General features: G+C 33.6%; 1 protein-coding gene across 2 annotated transcripts; it reads right to left on the bottom strand.

Moving 5' to 3' along the window:
* Positions 1 to 435: 435 nt before the first annotated feature.
* Positions 436 to 2,846, bottom strand: LOC137806366 (protein SPIRAL1-like 1). 2 transcript variants are annotated; one of them, XM_068606428.1, is made up of 3 exons: positions 2,667 to 2,846; positions 1,570 to 1,845; positions 436 to 728 (listed from the first exon to the last, which is right to left on the bottom strand). In XM_068606428.1, exons 2-3 carry the CDS (start codon positions 1,801 to 1,803, stop codon positions 642 to 644), a joined length of 321 nt encoding a protein of 106 aa, XP_068462529.1. In that variant the 5' UTR covers positions 1,804 to 1,845; positions 2,667 to 2,846; the 3' UTR covers positions 436 to 641. The 2 variants fall into 2 exon arrangements, with proteins under 2 accessions (XP_068462529.1, XP_068462530.1); XM_068606429.1 differs by lacking the exon at positions 2,667 to 2,846 and adding an exon at positions 2,161 to 2,240.
* Between the last annotated feature and the right edge of the window lie 9,660 nt (positions 2,847 to 12,506).

Below are 12,506 nucleotides of genomic sequence, written 5' to 3' on the forward strand. Positions count from 1 at the left end.
TAGTCTCTTTCGGACTGATTATGACTTGAAAAATACTCAACAAATTGAAACCGCTCTCAACTTATTCCAACTCAATATTTAAGTAAATAGAATTTTATCAGAACTTATATTTTATAGAACCAATTTTTGACAAAAGTTCAGATATAAATATATTTTAACTCAAAATTAAATAAAATGCTTGTCTAATGAAATTTATCAAAACTAACAGTTTTATAGATCTTACTTTTTATTTAATAATTTTGTAATTTAAAAGTTTAAGTAATAATTTTTTAATATTTTGGGTTCCTCTTTGTACAACTAACTTGTGGTTGAGAGTTCGAAACAAACTCTACATTACAATTATGCCTGCATTTCATCATGAACTATTCTTGTCCATCAAAATATTCCCGTGCATGATAACAAATTGAAAGAATATCTAGGAAAAGGAAAGAAAAATTGGAAGCAAATGTGCACTTAATAGAAATATTTAATTCTGTCAAACAGTTCTGTAATAGATGTTTAGCACATCCAAAATATAACACTCTTCTTGACCCATTTATCCCAGCACCCATAACCTATAATACACCATATCTTCCATTATGTTTCCACGACCTGAATTTCAAAATAAATCATTCATTGACCAAAAGTTTCAAACCAAGGTATCATTTTGCCTCTCCAGGTCCACCAAAGAGATAACCCAGAGAAGAACCACCACCCGGGGCAGCATGGACCTTGGTCGAGGGTCGGTCCTGCAGATGAATTGGAAAAGAAATTCAGACATCAATCTTTCAAAGATAAATGAATCTTAGCACGGGTGCAGCAATCTACTTTTCATTTATCACTTTAGAATGTCATGGAAAGTAACATCTTAATGTAGTTTCATTTGGCAAGACATCATCACTTTAACACAATGAGGGGGTATTGTAATGAATTTGCCATGACAGTTTAAATAAGCACACCTAAGACCAGATTAAAAATAAAGGATAGGAAGTCAACACTGAGAAATGTGAGCAATAACATATTCACAAATAACAGTCAGTGTTGATTTTCAAGGATAAACACATGATGATTAAGTATACTTATTCTCATTTAAGTAGATTCATCTTCATTGATAAGGCAAAACAATCAATTGTTCTTATGCATATAGCAGTAAGAATCAAACTCAGATAAAAAATTTATCATTCACATATTTGATCGTTTCCACACTTGTTCAGATATTAGTACAGCCAACTAAATACAGAGATCAAGACCTAATTATTTAGAATTATGAACAAGCGAGGTGACAAATTAAATCATCATTTATATAAACCCACAGTAACAAAACTATTATAGTACAATACATATAAGACGATTAAAACACATTAGGGACAACCAACTAATTTTGTAAGTGTAGTGTAGCAGTTTTAATCCATCTTAGGGCAGTCATAACTTTCATAATGAGTTCAGGTGTCAGAGATATCATATAACACCATTACTGTGTGTTCATTTAAACAGTTTTTGTATAGTTAGTTCTTGACACAGAGGTAAACTATAATACTAACACTTGGATAAAAGAGAAATTAAAGATAAGTTAGAGGATACAAATATTACCGTGATGAAGTTGCCAGTGTTCTGGCCTTCAGTAGAGTGACTGTTGATACCAGCAGGCTTGTTAGGGTCTATTGTTTTAGGAGCCTCAGCCGGTTTTGAAGGAAGCACATCATTTACAGCCTGCACTTCAGGTTGGGCATTATTTGTCGCAGGTTTTGGAGCTGGGGCCTCTCCACTGCCAAAAAGATAGCCTAATGAACTTTGACCACCACCATAGCTAACTCCACGACCCATGTTATTCAACTGGTCTTTTTAAACTTAAAGTTTTGCCTCCGCCTTCAAATAAACAGACAAAGATCACATCAGAAGTGAGAAAAGACACAATAAAATAAATGATAAAATAATATGCTATAACCAACAAATATATATTCATACCACAGTCATATTCAAGCACGCAGTAAACATTTATCAAATGTATTTTCACTAACATTCAAATATCTAGTACGTTTTTTTTTCCATTTCCTTACAAAAGCACACCCAGCCAATCAAGAAGCACATAGATTGACAATGTTGAAATTTGAAAACAAACAACTGATCATGACACCGTATATCTGTTTTACAACCACTTATCTTCCGGCCAATTGATCTTACATCTCATTAAAGTTAATCCAAAATCACAATTTGGGCATCACATCAAAGCTCTTGAGCTGACCGCAAGACCGCAAATTAGAACCTGGACAAAAATCATTTAAAATATATATCCAATCCAATCATTGAGTCAATGGACGAAACAAAAAAAACGAATAAAAAATCAAACGTTCTATCTTCACATTTTTTTAATTGTTTCGGTGGAAACAGAGTAACAACCCTTCGTTTCCACCATTATCATTCACGTTTCACGGTATAAGAGCGAGCTCAACGCCATGAATTGATTCAAATCAATCAGAAGATAAATATATTACATCAAAACACGATTCCATAAAGCCAAATAAAAACGAAAACGAAAATTGCAAATGGATCTGAAGAAGGGAAATTGACGAGGTAGGCAAGGGATCGCCAAATACAATGCTAAATTGTAAATTAGTATCGAGAATTGAAATGAAAAAATGCAATTCGGGCGAAATTGGGAACCCTAACGGAAGAGGAGAATGGGTTACCTGTGGGTGAGGAAGTAGCAGATCTGGGAAACGAAAAGGCCAGGGAAAGAAAAGGGAAGACAAGTATGTTATAAATACCCTCACATTTCACACGTTGCGATGTACTATAAATTTGTTCTAAATATAATAATAGATAATCAAATTTAAATTTAAAAATAGACTATCAATGTAAACTTTTTTTTTTCACACTACTATTTTATATTCAATCTTCAGTTTTATTTTATTGCTTCACGAAACTATTTTTATAATAAAACTACGTAATATTTTAATTATATTTATTATGCAGTTAAGTTGAGTTGGATTTATAAAATTTAAAAATCATGAATTTGTTTTTCAACTTAAATCCTATGAGGCTCGGAAATTTTTTCTTAAATGGCGTATCTGTGTCGGACACACGTAAGATACTATCGGTGAAGTGTTCAATTCAAAAAACTATTTGTTGGATTTTTGAAAATTCTAGCACAGTTCTAACAAATTTTAAAAGGTATAGATACAATTGTTGGGAAAAAACGGGTAATTTTCCCACTAAAACAAAACCCTAACAGAGCTACCCGACAAATAATATTGAATAAATAAAGCGGAATAATAAAAGAGATAAAGAGGAAAGAACACACCCGAAAATTGTTAACGGAGTTCGGCCTGTTTAGCCTAATCTCCGAGCACAGCAAAAACAGCTCACTTTTATTACTATGAGAGAAGATATTACAAATTGGGATATTTAACAGTGAAAGAGGGGATGTTAATATATAACCCTCAAACCTCCTTCCCAAATCAACCAATGTGGGACTTGGGATTAAGCCAAAATCAACAAATCTCCACCTTAGCTTAATTTCAAGTCCCACCTAAAACAAATCTTCTCAAAACATAACAAAAACAAAACTTTACAGTGCTTCAAATTTGCGCCTCTGGGCGCCAACTTCAAATGTGCAAAATATTAACCAAGTCTAAACAATGTTCAAACTTGGCCCTTGTAACCACCTTGGTGAGCATATCTGCAGGATTCTCCGTAGTGTGAATCTTCTAGAGAACAATCTCCTCTTCTTCGAGAATCTCACGCACAAAGTGATAACGAATATCAATGTGCTTCGTCCGTGCATGAAAGACTTGATTCTTTGCTAAATGAATAACACTCTGACTGTCAGAATATAACTCAAGTTGTTTCTGACCAACTCCCAAGTCTTTAAGCAACCCATGAAGCCAAATTGCTTCTTTCACAGCCTCTGTAATCGCCATATACTCTGCCTCTGTCGTAGACAAAGCCACCGTAGATTGCAAGGTAGACTTCCAACTAACTGGCGCTTTTGCTAAAGTGAACAAATAGCCAGTTGTAGACCGTCGCTTATCAAAATCACCTGCATAATCAGAATCACAATATCCAACTATGCATTGACCAAGTGATTCATCTTGCTCAAATGCCAATCCAACATCTAAGGTATTTTGGAGGTACCGTAGAATCCATCTCACAGCTTGCCAATGACCCTTGCCCGGATCATGCATGTACCTGCTAACAACACTCACAGCCTGTGAAATATCTGGTCTTGTACACACCATTGCATACATCAAGCTTCCAACTGCATTTGCATATGGGACTTTCGCCATGTATTCTCGTTCTTCATCAGTCGTCGGAGATAAACGACTACTCAATTTCAAATGAGGAGCAAGTGGGGTACTTACAGGTTTTGTATCTTCGTGTATACCAAAACGTTGTAGTACCTTCTGCAAATACTGCTTCTGTGACAGCCAAAGTTTTCCCCTCTCTCTGTCCCTGTTTATCTCCATGCCGAGAATCTTCTTGGCTTCCCCCAAATCCTTCATCTCGAACTCTTTACTCAACTGAGCCTTTAACCTATCAATCTCAACTTGGCTCTTTGTTGCAATCAGCATATCATCAACATATAAGAGTAAGTAAATGTAGGAACCATCTTCAAGTCTGCGCAAATACACACATTGATCATATTTGCTTCTCTTGTACTTCTGATCCTTCATGAACTTATCAAATCGTTTGTACCACTGTCTCGGAGATTGTTTCAGTCCGTACAACGATTTGCTAAGTTTACAAACCCAATCTTCTTTACCATCAACCTTGTACCCTTCTGGTTGAGTCATATAGATTTCCTCATTCAAATCACCGTGTAGGAACGCGGTCTTTACATCAAGTTGAGCAAGCTCCAAATTCAACTGTGCTACCAAGGCCAACAAAATTCGAATGGAGGAATGTTTAACAACTGGAGAAAATACCTCATTATAATCAATTCCCTCCCTCTGAGCAAAGCCTTTAGCAACCAACCTTGCCTTGTAGCGAACATCTTCTTTATTAGGAAATTCTTCTTTCTTTGCAAATACCCATTTGCACCCAATTGCCTTCTTACCTTTCGGTAATTGTGCTAGCTTCCACGTCTTGTTCTTCTTCAAAGACTGCATCTCCTCTTCCATCGCACCTGCCCAATTACCACTCTCTGAACTCAGAATGGCTTCTGGGTAAGTGGATGGAATGTCATCAACAACTGGAAGTGCATAGGCAACCATATCCATGAAACGAGTAGGCTTCTGAATGTCTCGTCTCTGTCTTCTAACTGCAATTGGCGCTGATTGTTGTTGAGATTCTTGGGTAGGAACCTCTTCCTCATCTGACTCTTCTTCTGCCATAGGAGAGTGACTTGTGGTATTTCGTGTTGGCATCACCACTGTCGGCTCAAACTCCACCTGCTTTCGGGCACACTCCACCTGTTGTGGAGTACTATCAGCTCCTTCTGGATTTACCTTCTTTAACATGGCAGATTCATCAAAGGTAACATCCCTGCTGATAATCGTCTTCTTTGCCTCTAGACACCACAAACGGTATCCCTTCACTCCAGGACTAAAGCCCATGAAAAGAGCTTTCTTTGCCCGTGGATCCAACTTTGATTCAATCACATGATAATATGCAATAGAACCAAAAATATGCAAAGAATCATAATCAGTTGCAGGTTTTCCAGACCATACCTCTAACGGGGTTTTGCCATCTATAGCAGATGATGGCAAACGATTGACGAGATGTTGAGCGTATGTCACAGCCTCAGCCCAAAACTCTCTGCCTAACTCAGCATTAGACAACATACAACGAACTTTCTCCACAAGTATCTTGTTCATACGCTCCGACACCCCATTCTGCTGTGGTATTTTTCTAACAGTGAAGTGCCGAACTATGCCACAATCTTGACATACCTTCAGGAACGGATCACTCTTGTATTCTCCTCCATTGTCTGTTCGGAGAACCTTAATCTTCCTTCCTGTCTGGTTTTCAACTTCAGCTTTCCACTTAAGGAAAATTTCAAGCACATCATTTTTGTTCTTCATAGTAAACACCCAAACTCTCCTGGAAAAATCATCCACAAAAGTGACAAAATAATGCCTACCTCCGATTGACGGAGTCTTGGCAGGTCCCCACACATCTGAATGCACATAATCCAGAATACCCTTGGTATTGTGAATTGCAGTGCCAAACTTCACTCTTCGTTGCTTTCCCAGAACACAATGCTCACAAAATTCAAGTTTGCAAGCCTTCGTACCTTTCAACAATCCTTGCTTGGTAAGAATTTGCAAGGATTTCTCTCCAGCATGTCCCAACCTCATATGCCACAACTTCGTTGCCTCAGCATCCTTCTTAGAGCTAGAAGTTGCTGCCGCTACTGTCCCCACCACTGTACTACCTTGATAGTAATACAAATTGTTCTTCATCACGCCTTTCAACATCACCAGTGCTCCTGAAGTTGTTTTAAGAATTCCATCTCGCATCGTCACAACTAGGCCTTTAGATTCTAAAGCCCCCAATGAGATGAGATTCTTCTTCAACTTTGGCACGTACCGTACATCCCGCAAAATTCTGGTGGATCCATCATGATTCTGCAGCTTGATTGAACCTATCCCAGTTGTCTTACATGGATTATCATTACCCATGTAAACAACCCCGCCATCGAGTTCTTGAAAATCAAAGAACCATTCCCGAATGGGACACATATGATAAGTACAACCTGAATCCAATATCCACTCATCTGGATACGATGATGCTGAAAGCGAGACAATTAAAGAGATATCTGATTCCACGTCACTTTTGCATTCTACAACATTTGCATCTTGTGGAGTCTTCCCTTTCTTCTGCAGTTTTGGACAGTCTTTCTTCCAGTGTCCTTTCTCATGACAGAAAGCACACTCATCTTTGGCAACGACTCGACCTTTAGACTTAGACATCCCTCTTCTCTCCTTTGTTTGGCTTTGCTGACGACCTCTTGCCACCAATGCTTCTTCTGATGTCGTTGATTTGGTTCTCATCTTATCCTGCTTTCTTAATTCATGACTATATAAAGCAGAACAAACAGCATCTAACGACACATTCTCCTTCCCGTGAAGGAGCGTAGTCTCCAAATGTTCAAATTCATCAGGAAGAGATGATAACAACATCAAAGCCAAATCCTCATCCTCAAACTTCACATCTAAATTCAACAGGTCTGCTACTAATTGATTAAACATAGTGATGTGTGCATTCATAGTAGTACCTTGTTGGTAGTCAAATCGGAACAACCTTTTCTTCATCAGGAGCTTGTTCTGACCACTCTTCTTCAGAAACTTGTCCTCCAATGCCTTCCACAGTTTGTGTGCAGAAGTCTCGTTTTTTACAGCGTACTTCTGCTCTCTGGACAGGCAGGATCGAATAGTTCCGCATGCCAACCGGTTGATGATGCTCCAATCTTTCTCCTCTACCTCTTTTGGTTTCTCTCCTTCAATAGCAATATCAAGACCCTGCTGAAAAAGAGAGTCCAAGACCTCTCCTTGCCACATGCCAAAATGTCCAGTGCCATCAAATATTTCCACCGCCAATATTTTAGGTAAGTTTTAGGTAAGTTCAATTTGTATTCAAAACAAAATTGAAGTGTTAAGGGGAGAGGTAAGTCTTTTATTTATAGATAGATGGAAAGGTTCTGCCCAATCACTAGTCTAGAAAAAAAAAACACTTAAGGTGTTAGCACCTAGTCATATGGAGTCCAACATTGATGAATTTGCTTCCTTTTCTTGGTTTTATAAGCTTCACTATGGAGTGATGAATGAGTTGTGAATTTATTATTTTTGTCTCTTCAATTAGGTTTTTGGCTTCTCTAATGGAGGCAGTTACACCTTGACTTCCATTTGAGCCCTCAACTCTCCAAATCAAGGCATATTTAACACCAAATTGGATCCACTTAAGTATATTTTACAACAAGAAAATCCTATTGATACACGTTTCTACTTTATTTTATGTACTTTTATACGTATTTATAAGGCTAAAAATAATTGGACAAGAAAGTCAATATATTACTCTCCATAAAAGGAGAGACTTCTAAGGTCCTTCTTCCTTTGATCTTCTAGCCATGACCCTTATCAATGACCCAATCTGCATCTTCTTAGATGGTCCTCCATCACAAGGTCATCCTCAGTTGCATATCAGGAGTTTTAATAAATAGTTCCCAACTAACCCCCTCCTCCATAAGATCTCACATCACCCGAAAAATCACAATGAAGAAACACAATGTCTAACAGGATTCAACATTGTTCTAGTACTGTTCATCACTATGGAGATTGAAAATGAAGGTGTTTCTAAATTATATGTGTACTTGAAGGTGTTCAAGATTATTTGGTCTCTTAAGTTTTAAAAAAATAAATTTCATGAAGTACACATTACATTATTAAACAATGTTTGGTCAAAAACATACAAAAAGTCATTATTGTCCATGATGAACCTTTAGTTGCGTCAGGTTTTCAAAATTAAACTAAGTTTCCATATTGTGCTATATGATCAACATAGTTCAGTTGAGATAACATGTCATGTGTAAATCATTGTATGTAATCTTTCTTTCACAAATTAACAAATGGGGGAAGGTTAAAATTGAAACTGGAAAATAAAATAAACTGAAAATTAGAGTAGAGTGAATACTAGACCGTCTATAGAATATTGTCTGAAAAACCAAATAGCAACATTCGAGAACCAAAATGTAAATGACAGAATATTAAAAACATGAAAGTAAATTACAACATAAACTAAAAACAAGAGAAATGTAACAAAAATAATGAATTGCTACTATTACATTGGCTAGTTTGCAATCACGTGCTAGACTATTTAACGATTATTATACATAAAGTAAAATGATTTGTGCAAAATTAAAATGACTTATGCAAAAAAGTCTATGTACAACTGTTATACCATCTAGTCAACAATCACTTACAAAATTGTCTAGCGGTTTTACATAGAGAAAATGAAAAAGAAAGGAACAAGCTCATTAAACGTAAATTGTAGAAAAGTAAATGAAAGAAAATTGAATTAAAAAGTAAAGTAAAGTGTAGAAAATTAAAGTGCATGGAATGTAAATAGCAGGAAAAGTAAAGTGTAGAAAATTAAAGTGCAGAAACGTAAAACGGAGCATTATTGTTTATTGTTAGAAGAGAATTATATTTTATTTTGTACGATAAACATTTATTTTGTACGATAACCATTTTATTCTTATTTGCTTATGTTTCAACTTTCCTTAAGTGTGCCTAGGCTTTTACGAGCTATTCAATTGACTCTTCAAGTAGGTAATAAGAACCAACGTTTGTGTTACTCAAGCCGACATTCTCGCTTCCGCTTCGTCCAGCACTGCTCGCACAGGTCCTTCCCTCTAAGGCGGAATGCTCCCCTACCAATTTAATTTGACATCCCACAACTTCGGCAGATCGCTTAGCCCCGTTCATCTTCGGCGCAAGAGCGCTCGATCAGTGAGTTATTACGCACTCTTTCAAGGGTGGCTGCTTCTAGGCAAACCTTCTGGTTCCATTTCAAAATGTTTATTATCTCTTTCTGAATCAAACATGAATCTTTCGATTCATTTGACTCTCACACTCAATTACTTATTGAAAATTTACCAATTTTTCATGTGATGATTCTCTATTCAACAAGGTGAAATAAATTATCAAATATAAACGGAGGACTCTTTTGACTAAACAAATATATGTCAACAAAGTTTTTTTTTTATTCAAATCCAAAGAATTATTTTTAATTTATACGTCATACATCGATTAAGCATTGTACGAAAAATTTGAAAGAGAAAATAAAAGAAGAAAATAAAAGAAGAAAACAATTGAGGAAGTAGAAAACTTGATTTGGTGGCACATTCATAAAGAATGAGCAAGCTTCATAAATGTTGCGAGAGATAATGATAACAATGAAGGCAACTTCCAACTTTATTAATATTTTTTTAATAAAGATAATATAACAAAATTAAAAATGTTGAATCGTTTCTAAAAAATTAAAAATTATATTAAATTTTTAAAAAAATTCAAAACTAATAATATAAAAATTAAAATGATAATTAAGCCTATTTTAAAATATCTTAATACAAATATTGACTATTAAAATATTTATCCATTTCACTTTTTTTTTTAAAGAAAATATGAAAAAATTATATACACTTTATGCCCTTTTTCCTGTCCATTAATTTTTTTTAATGATATAAAGCTACTTCTGATCAAGTTGTGGTAAATAGGACGAAACTCTTAAATTTTAAAAGTTTTTTTCAAATTGTACTGAACTAGTTGAACTATCATCTCTTTGTTTATGTTTATTGTAGAAGTAGAATTATATTTTATGTTGTAGGATGACCATTTATTTTGTAGGATAACCATTTATTTTGTACGATGACCATTAATTTCCAATATGCTTTCATCTCAACTTTTCTTAAGCAAACCTAGGCTTTTTCAAGTTGTTCAATGGACTCTTCATGTAATTCTTCTGAGTTTCTAGTAGTTCTCCATATTTTCTGTTTTCTGTTTTCTATTATCTAATTTAAAGACTTATTTTTAATTTATACCTACGTTATTTATTGGATTACACATTGTACGTTGATCATTTACTTTATACGGTAACCATTAATTTGTTTTACACAGATTATTAAACTACATACATTAATCTATTTAACTTCATTAATCTTTATACATCTCTTTCCCTTATTGATTATTAAATATTATTATTATTATTCTTTACGATATGCAATACTTTTTTAGAATTATTTTTAGATCATATATTTCAAGTTGTTCAATGGACTCTTCATGTAATTCTTCTGAGTTTCTAGTAGTTCTCCATATTTTCTGTTTTCTGTTTTCTATTATCTAATTTAAAGACTTATTTTTAATTTATACCTACGTTATTTATCGGATTACACATTGTACGTTGATCATTTACTTTATACGGTAACCATTAATTTGTTTTACACAGATTATTAAACTACATACATTAATCTATTTAACTTCATTAATCTTTATACATCTCTTTCCCTTATTGATTATTAAATATTATTATTATTATTCTTTACGATATGCAATACTTTTTTAGAATTATTTTTAGATCATATATTTATTCTAGTTGAAATGTGATAGTTTCCGACACAATCAAAATCTATGTTGTTAAGTGGTAGTATGTTTATACCTAAAGATGAGAATAAAGTAAAAATATAATTGAAGACAAGAAAACTTAGTAGTGGTAGCATTTTGCAAGTCTTGAATTCTATTTTTCTTCTCTACGAGCATCACCTTGTTTTTTAGAAAATTTTGAATTTTATTTAAAGATGTAAAATATTATTTACAAATTTATCATTACCTATTATTTTAAAAAAATTGAATAATAAAATTGAGTTATTTTTTTTTAGAAATAAACAACTTTCACATAATAGAGTTTAATTAAGCAATTTAGAAGTGCGATTTGTTTGTTTTGAATTCAAAAAATTCTTAAATTTTGCTATTTTAATAATAACATGGATGAATTTCACTATTTTGATAAAAAGAGAAGGGAGAAGAAAAGCCTTAGGAATTAGAAGCAATTTTTAGAAATGACATTTTATAAACCTTAAGGTAAGGGAAACTTAATGGTGATGTGACATTTTAAAATTTTAAACTCTTAACTGGATAATAACCAAATACTATATCATCTTCTTACATTTTTTTTTTCTATAAAGACTTTAATCTTACTTTTAGGTGGCCCTCTGTTGTCTATATATTTCTGATATATATATCATATTAGTAACATTTTTAGTTAATTTTTTTTTATAAATTTTATAACTCATTAATGTGTGATCCTATAGTTATAAATCTAGATATCGAAATTTTGAACTTTAAAATAAAAATAAAAATTAACATTTTTCTATAAAATTTATAAATAATAGATATCAATTTAGAAACTAATTCATAAATTTAATTTATAAATTTAGTTTTTAGTTTTCATGTGGACGAAAAATTATGGATGTGAAAAAAGAAATGGCACAAGAAATCTATTAAGCTATGAGGCCAACTAAAAAATTGTAAGGGGCATTGCATTCTGCACCCCATATTTTTAAACCTACACCCCGTGAGAGGGTGAAATGACAAGCCTATATTTGAAAAAATACATTATAGATTAAATATTTTAGTTTATATTTCTAGATTTATAAAATTCCTTTGAAAATATACCTAATGTGTTAACACAGAATTGCGTAATCCGATAACAAACTGAAATGCACATTCCGAAATGTATTTTCAAATCCAAAAATACATTTCAGAATAGCAGAATGTATAACAACTTGGAATGCACATTTCGAAATGTATTTTTGATCTAAAAATGTATTTTCAAATATGCATTCTAGAATATATTAATACATTTTATATGGCATATTTTAGAATATATTTCTAAATTCATAAATACATTTCAAAATCACAATCCAATATACTAAAGGATAAAATTGAAAATTCAATTCTTATGGGAGTGGAGAATACTTTGTAGAATAGTTCAATTATTTCAACTTGGTGGCAGATAAAATAGTTCAATTA

The sequence above is a fragment of the Phaseolus vulgaris genome, chromosome 3 (assembly GCF_000499845.2).
Source record: "Phaseolus vulgaris cultivar G19833 chromosome 3, P. vulgaris v2.0, whole genome shotgun sequence".
NCBI classification, from domain to species: domain Eukaryota; kingdom Viridiplantae; phylum Streptophyta; class Magnoliopsida; order Fabales; family Fabaceae; genus Phaseolus; species Phaseolus vulgaris.